Raw genomic sequence first — 17,290 nt, forward strand, 5'->3', positions numbered from 1 at the left:
GTGATTTAGTTTAAAAAAGGTTTATCAGGAGTTTGTGCATTGGGGTAGATGCTATGAAGATTTTTAACCAGATGGGGGCTGTGCTCTCTGTCTTTAAGTGGATACCATTTTTTTTTTTTTTTTTTTTTTTTGTGGTTACAAGATGCACACTTAAAGTGGAGCATAATACATAATCATATAGAAAATAATGGGTAGACTGAAAAAATTAGGGAAAGTTTTCTACAGTAGTAAAATATGAACTATGCCTTGAAGAAATCTAGTCTTAAAGTAAAAATTAGAATTTTTTGCCAGGCACGGTGGCTCACGTCTATAATCCTAGCACTTTGGGAGGTTGAGGTGAGTGGATCATGAGGTCAGGAGTTCAAGAGCAGCCTGACCAACATGGTGAGACGCCATCTCTACTAAAAATACAAAAATTAGCTGGGTGTTGTGATGCACACTTGTGATCTTAGTTACTCAGGAGGCTGAGGCAGGAGAATTGGTTGAACCTGGAAGGTAAAGGTTGCAGTGACCTCAGACATGCCACCGCACTCCAGCCTGGGTGACAGAGCAAGACTATCAAAAAAAAAAAAAAAAAAAAGATTTGGGATTTTTCCTTTTTTTTTGTTTGTTTGTTTGCATCTTAAGAAGTAGTTCTTGTTTCTTCAGTTATCTTCCATCTTCCTCTTTGGCAACTTATGAGCACATGAATTAAGTTTCTAGTTATGTATAGTGTATTTGCTGCACTCTTTACTGCTGTCATGTCTTCTGGTCTTGTCACTTTGGGCACATTGTCAAGTCCCGCATTTTCTGTTAAGAATCCATTGCTACTCCAGAGTCCTGCATTTTCTGTTAAGAATCCATTGCTACTCAACAGTTTTTTTCTAGTTAATCCTAATAAATGTTCATTGCCACTTGAATTTGTCATCTATGATAAAACGTTAATAAGAACCTTGATTTAATTGGTAATACCGTGGTTCTCTGCCTTCTGTATGGCTCTTGGTGCATATGTGCATGTCTCATACTTGGAAGATAGTATACTGAAAAAATAAGCTTTTCGAAGTTTTGGCAGTTTACAGGCTTGTTTCATAGCTTCTCATTTGGGCCAGTTTTCTTGAAAATTCTCTGGGGTAGCTGCGTGTCTCCATTTTACAAATTAGGGGAGAGGGTTCATGGCAAGTGGAAGAATAGGTAATTCCATCTTAGACTTCTGTTTCTGGGTCCTGTTAGATTCAGAATTTGCGTGCTGCTCATATCAAATGAGGATCTGTGTGAGGCTGAATGGGAGAGTGGTGTTTGCTTAAGGTATGAAGAATGCTTCCCGAAGCTCAGTGTTTGGTGTGTTTTAATTTGTTGGGCATCTTGCAGACCTGTTGCTTAAAGCATAAACAAGAGAATTTTAAGAAAACATAGCTTCTTGTGTGAGCTACAATTTCTAATAGGTAATACTACAAAATGTAGCACAAAACACAGCATGTTCAAAAAGGGATAGTGAAGTCACCTTTCCACCACACTGTCTTCAGACCCCCACCTCCATTCCAGACCCCTCCTTACATAGTTCAGAGGCAGTAATTCTTACCAGTTCCATGCATATCCTCTGAGATATATTGTATGTATTTTGTCTATTTTTTAATAGTCCTTTAAAAAATTGGTGCTTTTGCCATACTGTACATACAATGGCCTTGGTTTTTAAACGGCTCCAAGCTAACCTTTTAATGACTTACTTATAAAAGTGAGGTTCTTTCTTTTTGCAGTTTGCACTGGAATGTTAATTCTATGATAAATAGAAAGCTTTTTTTTTTTTTAAAAATAAAAAAAGAGGTACATTAGGTTTCAAAGTCATTTTCAAAATGTGTATAAACTTGCAAGTGAAATCCCTGGAATAACATGACTCTAAAGCCTGATTCAGATTTGTCGTTTTGTAGTCAAGGAATTCATAGAGTATGCTGGGTTACTCTATGAGTAACAGTTAAGGATCAATAAATTATAGTAGGAATGTCTTTGTGAGTCTAATACAGCTAAAGCAAATAGCTTTAATTAAATGAACATATCATGCATCATTCTTTAGTCTCCCGAAAAATCACACAGGAGTGAGTTCCAAAGCAGGGAATGAGAGGGATGACAGAGTGGGTCTGGCTGGTCTGTGTACTGTGTAAGCATTTTTGTGGTGTTTTAGAGCTTTTTGCTCTAGGGTTATTTTACATGGTCATCTGGCAGTATGATGTCTGTCGTATTTGTATTTGTGTTCTAATGAAAGACTCCTAGCTGTCTAAAGCTTGTTCAGAAATAGAAATTTTACAGTAATTGCATTTAGGACCTAAATAGTAAGCATAATGCTACTTTCACTATTGAAACATCATTCTAACCACAACTGATCATGGGATTAAATTCCAGTGCAAAAACAGAAAATGTAGTTTATTTTTGCTCCTCAGATGATGGGAAGCTTCCTCCCACTGCCTCTGTAGCAGAAGCTGGGAGAGGAGTGAGGGTCGTGAAATACCTGATGTAATAATTTAAATAACTCCTGTGTCTCCAGTGTGGGGCTAGCAGCAAGGGTCTTTCACCAATGCTGGCCCTCCATTTTTCTTTTTCTTCCTTTCGCCTGGATCTTCAGAAGGGTAGACACCTTCTCTTTCTCTTCCATGTCTCCTCTTCCCCCTTCTAGAGCATCACCCCCGGAGGCCTGGTCAGAGGAGTGCACAGAGGTGTGTTCTCTACACGGAAGCCAAGTGGCGTTCTGTTGCTAAAAGACAAGCCTGTCGTCTTCCTACAGTCTTCCTGTACTGGGCGGTAAAACTCATGGCTTGGTGTCTCATGTAGAAGGTTGTGGGGACATGGCCTAAGTGGTTTATTAAGTGTACCAATTTAATATTTGTAAAAATGCTCTCCGCATTATTTCCAATGATAGGAATATCTAACCACAGCCAAGGCTGTTGCTCACTCAGGTATATATAGAAATCTGAAAAGATTAGAGAAATTTTACCATATGATAATTATAACATGAATTTCAGGCAGCTATCTCATGCCCTGGAGAAGGAGCTGAGCCTGTTGGTGGCAGATGTTCAGTGTGTCCCTCTGTTAGAAGGAAGCCCCCGACGCTGTAGCTGTGGAGGAAGCTGGTGGTGTAACTGATGTGTCGAATAAGAAATTCTTGTTCTAGGGGCTAAAATTGGATTCTGTGGTTGCCACACGCCTTAACTTGAGATGTGTGTACGGGGTTGATAGGGAAAAAGGACTACTGGGGAAAAATTCCCTAAATGCAACAGTTAGCATGTTTGTGTTAAAATGGAAATGAGAATTGGCGACCTGTCAGCGAAGGGAGAATCCAAGAAAGGTATCCAATGTGGTTCTCCTCAGCTATCAGATACTGCCCAGCATCCTCACAGGAAGAAAGATGCAGTCGGGAGTTTCTGCAAAACCTTGCAGTACAAGCTCTTGGTGCTCTCGTCAGGTCGACAATGGGATACTGTGCCCACTTCCCCAGCTGTAACTCACTCCTTAGGTGGAGGGCCCTTTGCTCAGTGTAGCTGGTCACATCTTCACCTCTGTCTTCAGGCTTCCTTCCCTGCTGTCTCCACCTGTCCCTGGAACGTCCCAGAGGAACAGTTCTGTCAGTCACCCTCAGCGACCTGCTCACTCCCTGCCCTGACATACCTGCATCATGCAAACCTACCTGCAGCAGTTGTCCTCGATCTTCCTCCAGTCTTGTTTGGGGAAATGCTCCTTTCACCTAAGGTTACTTCCTCCTTTTTCTGGGTAGCCTTCTCTCTACCCAGCCTTGTAAATCATGTAATTTTGGTTCCTCCTGGGCACTCACTCTGTGCCAGTCACTGCTTTAGCATATTGCATCTCATTTTAATCCTCAAAATAATTATATATAGGCTAAGAACGCTCACTAGTCCTGTTTTACAGGCAAGTAATTGAAGCACCCAGGGGATGACTTGCTCTAAAACTCCAAAGCTGGTAAGTGATTGGAGCCAGGGCGGGAACCAGGCCAGCTGACTCTAGAACCTGAGCCCTTCACCACCCTTAAGCTAGTTAATGCATGTCAGGGACTTAGAAGAGGGCCAGTGCCCAATGAGTGCACAACTGATACTGTCACTCTGCACAGTAAAGTGGTCTGTCCCCAGAATTTTGTCTGTTACGTACTTCTGTGGTCATGAACATGTTCTTTAAGGCATTGCATCCCACATGTATGGTAACAGTCACTACATTTGCGTCTTCCCTCTGACCCTTCTTCTGAGTGTCAGACCTGCATATCCACCTTCTCCTCGACATATTTTCCCATGAATTTCTCCAGCATTTTAAATCCAGTGTGTTCAAAACTAAACTGAAAACTCAGAAACCTGAATAAGATTGGTGAGTTGCTTCAATGTCAGTATACTGGTTGTGATACTGTTTTACAGTTTTGAAAGAAGTTAACATTTGGCGAAACTAGGTAAAGCATGCGTGGGATCTCTCTTCATTTCTTACACTTGCATGTGAATCTACAGTTATCTCAAAATATGAAGTTTAATTAAAACAATTTCATGAAATAACAAACTGAACCCAGCCCTGTCACCCCTCCCCAGCTGTTCTGTGTGATTCCACATCATCTTCGATGGCAGTAGGACCATCCATTTGGAAATGTGTTCGCTGCCCTGCCCTTTCTCTTTCCTTCATCTCCACATTAGGGTGTTTCCTCTTTTGCCTCGCACAGGTGTCTCACCCGCCTCTCTTTTCCCTGCTGTAGGCATATCCCCACTGGAGTGGCAGCCTTGTTTTAAGGGTTTCCCCTCCAACTTCCTGAGAAGTAGTGTTAATTTACATATCTGATCTTGTCTTTGCTGTGTTTAAAATCTTTCAGTTACCTGTTTGTGATAAAAGACCAAACTCCATAGCTTGTCACTGCCTGGGTCAGAGTCATCTGGGCTGCTGATTAAAAATGCAGATTTCTGGACTCCACTCCAAACCTCTGGAGTTGAAATCCTAGAGTTGGAAATAAACCTGTGCGTTTAACCAGCGCCCTCTGGTGAACATTTTGTGCACTAGCATTTGAGGAACTCTGGCCTCTGGGGACCTTCCCTCAGCCTTCCTGAGGTCTGCCTTGCCTGAAATGTCATACGCTGCCGTTTCTGTCTGTGGAACTCTTTTTGTAGCTTCTCCAGGATGTGGATGAACCGCCTCCTTGCTTCCTCTCCTGTGTTCCAGGGTACGCTGGAGCACTTAGTTTGCTGCTGTTTAATTCTGTGTCATGTGCGCCTCAGGTAGGGTCACTTTCTTCTCTTTGTAGCCTCATATTCCAGTTAGAGGGCCGTGGTGGGCATTTTGTGTTTGCTGCTGCATATCGATGGGTTTTATTTTATTTGATCTTGAGCTGCCTTCTTGATCCCTAAGTAATAGTACTTTGCACAGTATCATTGCACGATAAATAAAACCAGAGCGAAATGGCCAGTTTAAAATAACATAATAAAATGAGTCATCCAGACAAAAACAGACACTTGGTATTTGTTGTCTGTGTTCTACAGGTAATTCTTTTAGAGGAAAACTTTTTAAAAGCAAAAGTGTATTTCAGTAATGTACCACACTGTGTCATTTTCACTGTGTACCAACAGTGCATCCCCACCCCTCTTCCTTTTCTCTCTTTTCCTGCTCTCCAGCCAGAGAACTTGATTTAACTATCTGATCGTTCAGCAGAGCCCAGTAGTCTGGGCAGTGGTCTGACTCTGCTGGTCTCATGGCACTGAGTCAGCAGTTTTCATTTGGGCTATTCTTTATCCAGGCAGCCAATCAGTGCTCTGACTACTTTTCATTCCCCAATGAACAGTGGCTGAGTAGGGGATTTTGGAGTATCTGTGGCTCATTTTATAGGGTAGAACTGATTAACTTTATAAATCCTTTTATTATGGGACATCAGACACGTACAAATATAGAAGTGTATAATAACACCCATTTACTGTTCACCCAGCTTTAACCATTAACTCACACTCTTGTTTCTACCCCTTATCCTCCCTGTCTCCCTCAATGTATGAAATTGTATCGTTTCATAGTCGATTACTTTTTCAGTATGGAATAATCTTTTCTTTTACTTCATGAAGAAATGATCTTTTCTTAGACTTCATTTTATTGGTAGCTAAGTATTTCAAGATAACATTTAAAATATTTCAATGTTAAAAAACCAACTTTATTGATAGAATTGACATACTGTATAATTCATCCATTTAAAGTCTATAGTCAGTGTTTTTTTATCGTGTTCACAGAGTTGTGAAGCTATTACCACATTTTAGAACATTTGCACCACCCATAAAAAACCCTGTGCCAATGAACAGTCATTCCCCATTTCCGTTCACTAGCCGCAGGCAACCACTAACCTACTTTCTCTGTAGATTTGCCTATTCTGGACGTTTTATATAAATGGAATTATACAGTATGTGGTCCTTTGAAACTGGCTTTTTCAGTTAGCGTATGTTTTCAGGGTACATCCATGTGGCAGCACGTTTTAGTACTTCCTTTTCTCGTAGGGCTGAATAGTATTCCATTGTATGCATACACCACCTTTTATTTATCCAGCTATCAGTTGATGGATATTCGATTGTTTTCTTTTTTGGTAATAATGAACATTCTGCTACGAACATTTGTTTACAGGTCTTTGTGTGGGCATGTGTTATTTCTCTTAGATATACAGGCTAGTTCTCCTGGGTATGTATAACTTACTGGGTTATGTGATGACGTTATGTTTGACCTTTTGTGGAACTGTCAAACTGTTTTCCACATACTACATTTACCATTTTTCATTCCCACAAGGAACTCCTGAGGATTTCAGTTTCTCTACATCCTTGTCAATACTTGTTATTATCTGTTTTTTTATAGTAGCTGTCCTAGTGGTATTTCATTGTGGTTTTGATTTGCGTTTCTCTAGTGGCTAATGATGTTGAGTATCTTAAATGTGCTTGTTGGCCATTTTTTTTTTTTAAAATCTTTGGAGAAATGTCTGTTTAAATCCTTTGCCTATTTTTTTAACTGGCTTGTCTTTTTATTATTGTTTATAATTGTTCATCATGTATTCTAGACCCAACTCCCTTATATACAATTTGAAAACATTCTCTCCCAATTGGTGCATTATCTTTTTACTCTGTTAATGGGACCTTTGACCAAAAAAGTATTTTAACAACAGAAAATGTAAGAAAAATGGTGGAAAATCTTTCAGTCATTCTTAATGAGGGTTCAGTAATGGTGTATATAATAACTGATATATGCTGAAATTTTTTGTTTTGTATTTTTTCTCTGATTCAGTCTTCACCAACGTCAGGCTGATTAAATCCTCTATGTCCTGCAGCTTTGAGAAGCAGGCTGTTGCCACTCAGAAACGGATACTATTGTACTTAAAGCATAAAGAAGAATTTCCAAGGAAATGAGTTTCTCCATTGAGGAGCCCATCACCTCTGACTTAAAGGGCTGTATCAAGGGCATCACCTTAAAGCAGGGGTCCCCAAACTTTTTACACAGGGGGCCAGTTCACTGTCCCTCAGACCGTTGGAGGGCCGCCACATACTGTGCTCCTCTCACTGACCACCAATGAAAGAGGTGCCCCTTCCTGAAGTGCGGAGGGGGGCCGGATAAATGGCCTCAGGGGGCCGCATGCCATAGTTTGGGGACGCCTGCCTTAAAGATTTGCTCCTTAGTCTCTGGACTTGGTTGGAGTTTTTAAGAAACAATCTCTGTTACATTTCATTTTACATAGTGAATTCTTACTGGCTTTGATGATGGAAAAGGAAGTTGCGAGGAAAACAAGCCTTTCAAAGTTAAAGGTTTTTTCATATATGCTTATACAAAAACCCATACATACACATATATTTACAAGGAAATTTATTGAAAAAGAATGAAAGTCCAGTGTTTGCATGGCCCATTTATAGCCCGTTGATAAACAGGTGCTTCTAATTAGTTATATTAGAGACAGTAGATTAGAGAAGGAATTTGGCATTTTCACTATTGTCATGTATTGTCATGTTTGAAACTTTTTAGGTATGCAGTGGTGAGTTTAAACTGCAGAAGGAAGATGTTTGTATTAAGAAAGAAGGAGACAGAGTAATTGGGAAGGAACTTGATTTGGTAGTTATTTTGGGAGGACCTTAAGGTATCTGGATTGAAATCAATACTTAGGTATTGTCTATGTGCAAGGTATAGTTTTATGGGGATGGAAGATGGAGGAAACTGTGGTATGTCAGAGAAGGGAGACAAATCCCTGCTAGGTGATGAAGTGGCGTTCAGAGCCTAGAGGAAACTAAATGTTAGAATACAGGCAAGTAGAAAAGGTACAGACATTCTTCAGAGGTATTGTGGATTCATTTCCAGACTGCTACAGTAAAGTGATTATTGCAGTAAAGTGAATTGCATGAATATTTTGTTTTCCCAGTGCATATAAGTTATGTTTACACTGTATTATAGTCCATTAAGTGTGCAATCATGTATGTCAAAAAAAGTAACATCATAGTTAAGTAATACTTCATCCCTAAAACTGCTTACAGTCATCTGAGCCTTCATTGAGTTGTAACCTTTTAGCTAGTTGAAGGTCTTGCCTCAGTGTTGATGGCTGCTGACTGATCTTAGGTGGTGGCTTTTGAAGGTTGGGTGGTTGTAGCAATTTAAGTCTTAAAGTAAGACAGTAATGAAGTGTGCCACCTTCATTGACTCTTCATTTTATGAAAGAATTCTGTGTAGCATGTGTTGCTGTTTGGTCACATTTTACAAAATTGCAGTCAATCCTCTCACACCCTGCTACTGAACAAAGTTTATGGAATATTCTAAATCATTTGTTGTCATTTCAACAGTGTTCACAGCATCTTCCCCAGTAGATTCCATCTCAAGAAACCACTTTGTTTGCTCATTTATAAGAAGCAATGCTTCATCCTTCGTTTTACTGTGAGGTTGCAGCAATTCAGTCCCATCTTCAGGCTGCACTTCTAATTCTAGTTCTCTTGCTGTTTCCACCACATCTGTTGCTCTCTCTTCCACTGGAGTCTTGAACCTCTCAAACTCATCTATGAAGATTGGAATCAACTTCTTCCAAACTCCTGTTGAAGTCAATATTTGACCCCCTAGCACATGAATCACAAGTGTTCTTAATGGGACCTAGAATGGTGAATCCTTTCCAGAAGCTTTTCAATTCACTGTGCCCAGATCCATCAGAGGCATCACTATCTATGGCAACTATGGCCTAATGAAATATGTTTCTTAAATAATAAGATTTGAAAGTCAAAATTACTTGGTCATGTGCTACAGAATGGATGTCATGTTAACAGGCATGAAAACAACATTAATCTCCTTGTACATCTCTGCCAGAGTTCTTGGGTAACCAGATGCATTGTCATAGAGCAGTAATGTTTGAAAGTTATCTCTTTTTTTTCTGAGCAGTAGATCTCAAGAGTAGGCTTAAAAATATTCTGTAAGCCATACTGTAAACAAATGTGCTGTCATCTAGGCTTTGTTGTTTTGTTTATAGAAAACAGACGGATTAGATTTAGCATACTTCTTAAAGGCCTTAGGCTTTTCCAAATGGTAATTAGCCTCTGCTTTAGCTTAGTCATCAGCCACATCAGCTCCAAACAAGAGAGTCAGCTTGTGTTTTAAGGCCAGGCCTTGACTTCTCCTTTCTAGCTATGAAGGTCCTAGATGGCATCTTCTTCCAGCAGAAGGCTGTTTTGTCTAACTTGAAAATCTGTTGTTCACTGTAGTCACCTTTGTCAACGATCCCAGCTAGATCTTCTGGATAACTTGCTGTAGCTTCTACATCAGCATTGCTGCTTCACCTTATACTTTAATATTGTGCAATGGCTTCTTTGCTTAAACTGCATGTACTAGCTCCTGCTAGCTTCCAACTTTTCTTTTGCAGCTTCTTCTCTTAGCCTTCCTAGAACTGAAGAGAGTTGAGGCCTTTCCCTGCATTAGGCTTTTGCCTACACAACATGTTGTGGCTGGTTTGATCTTCTGTCAGACCACTGAAACTTGTTCCGTATCAGCAATAAAGTTGTTTTGCTTTCTTATCATTTGTGTGTCCGCTGAAGTAGCACTTTTAATTTCCTTCAAGATCATTTCTTTTGTATCTACAACTTGGCTGTTGGGCATAAGAGACCTTGATTTTGGCATGTTTTGGCTTTTAACATGCCCTCTTCACTGAGCTTAATCATTTCTAGATTTTGATTTACACTGAGCTGTTTGACTCTTCCTTTCGCTTGAACGTTTAAAGGCCATTGTAGGTTCATTCATTGGCCTAATTTCAATATTGTATTTCAGGAAAGAGGGAGGCCTGAGGTGGGATGGGGAGAGAGAGAGAGATGTGGGACAGAGACAGGTTGATGGAACACACACAACCTTTCTCTATTAAGTTTGCTGTCTTACGCGGGAGTGGTTTGTGGCACCTCAAGACATTTATAATAGTCACTCAAAGATCACTGATTACAGATCACCATGACAGATATAATAATGAAGGAAAAGTTTGAAACATTGAGAGAATTACCAAAATGTAACACAGGGTCATGATGTGAGCATATGCTCTTGGGAAAATGGTGCCACAGACCTTCAATTTGTGAAAAAGAAATGCAGTATCTACAAAGCACAGTAAGGCAGAGTTTAATAAAATGAAGTCTGCCTGTATTTTAGATGGATTAAGCACTGCAAACCTGAGAGAAGAAGCAACTGGAGCTAGTATAGTGAGAAATGGTAGTGTTTGAAGTGATTTTCATTCCTAGCCAAGGAGTTTGGCCTTAATTCATTAAGAATTGTGGATCCATTGAAGGTGTTTTTTTTTTTTTTTTTTTTTTTTTTTTTCTTGGAGACAGGGTCTTACTCAGTTGCCCAGGCTGGAGTGTAGTGGAGCAGTCTGGGCTCACTGCAGCTTTTATCTTCTGGGCTCAAGCGGTCCTTTGATTTCAGCCTGCTGAGCAGTTGGGACTACAGGTGTGTGCTACCATGCCCGGCTGATATTGTTTATTTTTTTTGTAACAACGATGTCTCACAATGTTGCCCAAGCTGGTCTTGAATGCCTGGGTTCAAGCAGTCGTCCTGCCTCAGCCTCCCGAAGTGTTTGAGATTACAGGTGTGATCCACCATCCAGCCCAATGAAGGTCCGGAATAGTGAAACTGACATTGATTCCATAAATACTTACCCAGAGCGTTGCCTGGATTATGTTAATCATGGGGCGTTAACTCAGCTGAGACAGAGGTGGGATCTGAGTTAGTGGCAGGAGGTGCTATCCATTGATATTCAAGGTCTGTCAGTTTCCTTTCTAGTTACCTTTTCATCCTGATGATGATAATAGCTACCACTGATTTTGCATTGCATGCTTCATGCTAAGTGACTCATAGTGACTCTGAGGTATATGTATATTATTAATCCCTGTCTTTCAAATGAAGAGATTGAGATTTAGCAGAGGCAAATGCCTTGCTCCAGGTTGCACAACTAATATGTGGCAGATCTTAGATTTGGACCCCAGGACCATTCCTGTTTCAAAGTCCATTCTGCTAATAGCACTAAATCCTGCCCTGTCCTACCTCTCTGATGGTGTAACCCTGCTAGTGACCTTCGTGAGCCTTGCTGCATTTGGCATGCTCTGTATTTGCTTCCATGGTGGGTGTTCCTCCTCTGCTGAGTTCCCAGTTCTCTTTTTAATACTGCAGGTATCCCAGGCCTGGGAGGAGCTGCTTGTATGTAATGTGGCACATTTCTGTTGTCATCCATTATGTGTTTATAATTTACGTGTTTTCATATACTAGGACGAGACACTGTTTTTGTACTACTAACACAAAGCACTCAGTGTACTACTGGTTTAGCTGTGCATCGGTGACTAAGATTACAGTGCCAGTACCTCTAAAATGGTAGGGTGGACTGCATGACCTCTGAAACCCCTTCCAGGTTGCCTTCTGCTCCTAGGGTTAGGCATTAACAAAGACGGAATAGTGGTTCCAGGATTCTGGATGCTAGGGAGAGTATGGTCCAAAAAAGCTGTCATTCTTTTCAATCCTGACCCCTGACACAACTCTCAGTAACATTGATGATCATAAACTTTCTGATTATCTGGCTTCATGGACATGAAGTTCTATTTAACATCAACAACTACACATGTATTCATATCACCTGCATTGCCTGAATTTAGAACTGATCCACTTTAAGAGTAGCTTCCATAGTCACTTTCTTTGTATTTTCTACCTCTGAACATTCCCTGCCCCTCCATCCTTGCTATGATCTGTATCCATTTGTTTTCTTTTTTGAGACAGAGTCTTGCTTTGTCTCCCAGGCTGGAGTGAAGTGGCGCCATTTCTGCTCACCGCAACCTTTGCTTCCTGGGTTCAAGCAGTTCTCCTGCCTCAGCTTCCTGAGTAGCTGTGATTACAGACCCCTACCATCACACCTAATTTTTATATTTTTAAAAAGATGGGGTTTCACCATATTGGCCAGACTGGTCTTGAACTCCTGACCTCAGGTGATCCACCTGCCTCGGCCTCCCAAAGTGCTAGGATTACAGGGGTGAGCCCCTGCACCTAGCCTTCTGTTTTGTTTTTATCACTTGAAGCTGGGGCTCTACTCCAGACTAATTAAATTAGAAACTGATGGGGTGGGGCCTAAGGCACTGGTATTTGTTAAAAGTTCTGGTCACCATTCTGCTGTGCATTCAAGGCTGAAAGCTGAGTTGAAAGTAGGCACATCTGGCCACTGTCCACTCATTGGTGCCCTTTCATTACCATTCCCTAGTCGTGAATAATTATCAACATCATTAATAATTATTAAGGAGTGCAGTACTAGTCACCATGTATTATTTTCTATTTTCTATTTTTTTTTTTTTTTGAGACCGAGTCTCGCTCTGTCACCAGGGGCCAGGCTGGAGTGCAGTGGTGCGATCTCTGCTCACTGCAACCGCCACCTCCCAGGTTCAAGCAATTCTCTTACCTTAGCTTCCTGAGTAGCTGGGACTACAGGTGTGCGCCACTTCACCCAGCTAAATTTTTGTGTTTTTTATTAGAGATGGGGTTTCACCATGTTGGCCAGGATGGTCTCAATCTCTTGACCTTGTGATCTGCCAGCCTCGGCCTCCCAAAGTGCTGGGATTACAGGCGTGAGCCACCGCGCCCGGCCTCTATTTTTAACTTTTAATTGCAGTTTTACCAATCCTTATCCACTCACTTGTCTTATGTCCCAGAGCCCTAAATCTATCTAATTGATAAGAGAACTTTAAGTCCATTAAGTACACTTAAAGCATGGGGTTAAAAGCCTTTATTTATGGACTCCCAAAAGGAGTTCAGATTGTGGAATAGTATATTCAGCAACATTTTAAAAAAAGATATGCGTATGTTTATTAAAACATTAATGCATACTTAGAGTAAAAAGAAAGATATATGTTTAAATATTTCATGATTTTGGATGATGGCATTACAGATGGTTTTTCTTTTCATGTCTACAGTATACATTTTCTATAACGAACCTTTATTTCTCATATATTCAAAAAAATCTTAAGAAGATATACCCGAGACAAAATAGGTGTGTATGAATGTGTGTGTTATTAATATTTTTAGCTCTTGAGGCTAAAATATTCAGTAGGGATATTGAGAATAGTACCATACTGAGAGTGAGTTAATAGCAAGGCTTGGCATACAAAAGCTAGGATTTGGATCCTTGTTATTTTTGTTTTTGCTTATTATAGCTAAGCTAAACTTGTCTCATCTGATGGTTGGTATTTTGTTTTGTTGAACAAGTGAGTGTCATGAGACTGTTAGTCCATAACAGGGCAGAAGAACTTGATGACATAGATAGTGTACTGTTTTTAATGCCAGTGGACTAACTTTGTGATCTGTTATCGGTGCTTTCAGAAAACCTATTAAACTGGGAACAGAATGTCGACCTAGTATCTGTTCATCTTTGGGCATTGGCTTGTTACCGAAGTTTAACAACTCCAGCGTGCGTTTAAATTTTAATTTTAAATAAGACACAATTAAAATAAGTGGTTTAGATGAAAACTTAACAGTAGTTATCTCTGTGTTCTGTTAAATAATTTTAAATGTTTAAAAAGTAAAAACAAAGCACTCAATGACTAACAGAGGTTTAGTTTCTACTCTTTGTTTTGTCAAAATAAAAGGTGGGAGAACTTACTGCCAAATAATGGGAAAACAGCATTGTGTGGTAATGTTTCAGTAGGATGGTTTCTTCTGAAATGCTGTTTGCTAATCCTTGGGGAAATTTGGCTGTGAGCATGCAATTATTACATTTTTATCCACAGAATGGGCTAAAGTTGGCATCACATCCCTCATGGTTGCCAGAGGCAACACACTGATATAATTTGTGCCCCTATGGCAGACATTTCTGAATAATTTTAGTGATTTTTTTTCCTGATGCTACTTTGGTTGTTTCCTTTCCAGTATCCTACTGTTTGTTGCTCCCCACCCTCTCTGACTTCACCCTCCCTGAGTTTTGAGGCACTTGGTGTTGGTTGAGGAGGGTAGAATAATTGAAGGTCCAGATGATCACCAGGAGGGAAGCCATGCGGGTGTTCCTGACACATCCTGGGGCAATGCGGGTTGGAATGCTTTCATGGTCCAGCTGCAGTGAAAGAATGTCTGTCTTCTTAAAGACTGACAAAAACAAAACAAATCTTAATTAGGCATATTTGAAATTCAACATGGAGCCTGAAAAATTGACCCTAAGAGAGCTGCTTTCAGGGGCGTTTGAATTCTTTTGCTGTAAAATTTGAGATTCCTTCAGGTTTCCCCTTCACCATTCTGTCCTGCTTTGCCCCCCTCCCTGCCTTTTTTTTTTTTTTGGTATACTGATGTTTAACCAGGAGGATCACCAGGTGGACCTAATTCGAGAGTGAACTTCTATTCTCCTAGGTTAAGAGTCACCGAAGCACAAGGGTAGAGCTGCCACAGGGCAGGCCACCTCACACTAGCATGCATTCTGGAAGGACTATGGGGTGGTCATCCTTTTCTGAGCACTGCTTGTACAGGCATAAACCATTTTTAGGGAGCAGATGTTTGTTTTGTCAATACACCCTTGAGATAATCAGAAAGGGGAAGAAAAAGTGTAATTCTTATACCCATTGTGTCTAGAAACTCACGTTTTTCTTCTTTTTTTAATGCAGAGTGGACACAGATATCTACCAGATATCTTCGAGAGCAGTTGGCTAAGATTTCTGACTTTTACCACATGGCCTCCAGCTCTGGTGATGGCCCTGTCCCTGTGCCACCAGAGGTGGAGCAAGCCATGAAGCAGTGGGAATACAACGAAAAGCTAGCATTTCACATGTTCCAGGTAACCTTTCGAAGACATGCAAAATTGTGTGCCATGCTTTTAAGAAGAGAGCAAATTCCTTATAGTTTGGTATTCTGGGGTTAAATCGTATTTTTACCAACCAATATGTTCAAAGAAAGCAGTCTGACATTTCTCACATTGAATTGTATTCAGGGTAATACATCTGCCCTGGGATGACAGCTCATTATACATATTGATCTCCAGCTTTCAATCATGTCAGCTCTTTGAGTGCTATTAATTACTTTGTAATTAGACTATTAAATGTAATCCTTCTAAACCTTTTATTTTGCAAGATTGGATATATTTACTCAAAAACACCTTTGTGCTGATGCCTTCTGTGGTAGCAGACCTCCTTTAGACTCAGGTTGTCCCAGAGAAAGGTCATCTTAATTCAGCTGCAGCTGAAAATGCAAAACGGGGTTGCAGTGGTGGGGGGTGGCGGGGCGGGTAGGGGCGTGGAGGAATGACTGACTCTCACCCAGACAAACTGATGTAAATAATGTTGACCACAAGAGGGAGCTTGGGCTGATAATTGCCTTTTCCGTGGTAAGATAGGAGAGAGAAATTGAGTCCATGTTTTCTTATTAGCAGAGATTTTAGAACCTGTTACCTTGATTAAAGAGGGAGGGGACATGTGGTTTCTAAGTTTTCCCTTTAGAACCTTTATTATAATTTTCAGGCTCTTCTAAGAGCTCAATATAGGATAAAACAAGGTCTTTTTGAGACGTAATATTGTTAGTTAAGTCAGTAAAAACAAATCCTAGTTCCATTTAGAAGAGGGACTACTTCAGTGACTGCCCTGAGCTTTTATGACTTTTACTGAGCTCAGAATTTAGTCTGCATCTTGGAAAAAGTATCTCTCAGCATGCTTAATATTTTTGGAAGAATTATATATTAGGAGTATTGAAATTAGTAGTTTTTAATAGAAAGCAGTTAGGTCCTAAAGGAATGAATATAATTGAAATAGTAATGTTAAAATTTAAAAGTTCATTATATTTCAATTTGCCGTATTCTGAAATGTGAAACAGACCCTAATTCATACACATGAAGACAAATATATGCAGAAACAAGGGCATGGGAATATAAACAAAGCATCTACAGGATGGACTGTTGTTTATGAATATCCTTTTATTTTTTTGAATCTTGAATTTACCATCTCTTATACCTTAATGGAAAATTCCATTTTGTCTCTTCTTAAAAACATTTTAATTAACTTTAAATTGACAAATAAAAACTGTACATATATTTATTATTTTAGAACTCACTTTACTGGTATTAAAATTTTAAATTGTGCTTTTTTGTGACTTTTTAACTGTTTTTGACTCTAAACATTTAAAAAAATTAGAAATTAGCAGGAAGTATACCTTGATGTCATGTCAATGTGGCCTCACTGTAAACCTTGAAATACTCCAAGCTATAATTTATCAGTGTAATATTTTCCTGTGACTCCTTAATAACCGTTAGAGCGGGACACTGGATACCTAACAGTTGATAGGAACAAAGTAAAATTTCGTATGAACTACTAAGTTTGTTACTGGAATGACCGTAAAAGTATGTGTCTTTCCCAGATTTCTATCTCAAAGATTCTTTCATTCTGTGAATTATAATACAAAACTACAATAGGATATTAAATCTATATATGCATAGAATGTCATAAAATAGTGTGTATGTCTGTACATTTGTGTATATGTATATGAAAGCAATAGACAAAAGATGCTTGTAGTGCTTATATCAAGATTAGTAGTCTCACTAGGAGCTGTATCACCCCTGTGGTGCATTTTGGAAATTGTTGGGGGTATTATTTATTTTTTTTATTGTAGTTGTGTTGAAATGCTTATACATGATTTTATCATAAGCTCCTTTCATTTCTGGTATTAGGTCATTATATTGATTTTTAAGGTTATGTTTTATAGATAGGCGGTAGTATCTGACACTAATTTTGGGATAGTGAAAGAAGCTATTAAGGGGGCATTGGATCTGATGGGATTTTCAAACTTTTGTTAAGATGATGGTGTGAGCAGTGCTTATCTTCTTTAT

General features: G+C 39.7%; 1 protein-coding gene across 9 annotated transcripts in view; it reads left to right on the forward strand.

The window, feature by feature from the left end:
• MED12L (mediator complex subunit 12L) overlaps positions 1-17,290 on the forward strand; it is a 361,238-nt gene that overhangs the window by 60,908 nt on the left and 283,040 nt on the right. For all 9 annotated transcript variants that reach the window (XR_012519124.1, XM_074405495.1, XM_039480199.2 and 6 more), the window contains one exon: positions 15,084-15,253. Coding sequence is in view for 8 of the 9 variants with exons in the window: in XM_074405495.1 (XP_074261596.1) it covers positions 15,084-15,253 (170 nt within the window). In the remaining variant the exon portion in view is untranslated. The remainder of the gene's footprint in view (positions 1-15,083; positions 15,254-17,290) is intronic.

Source organism: Saimiri boliviensis, chromosome 9, assembly GCF_048565385.1.
Source record: "Saimiri boliviensis isolate mSaiBol1 chromosome 9, mSaiBol1.pri, whole genome shotgun sequence".
NCBI classification, from domain to species: domain Eukaryota; kingdom Metazoa; phylum Chordata; class Mammalia; order Primates; family Cebidae; genus Saimiri; species Saimiri boliviensis.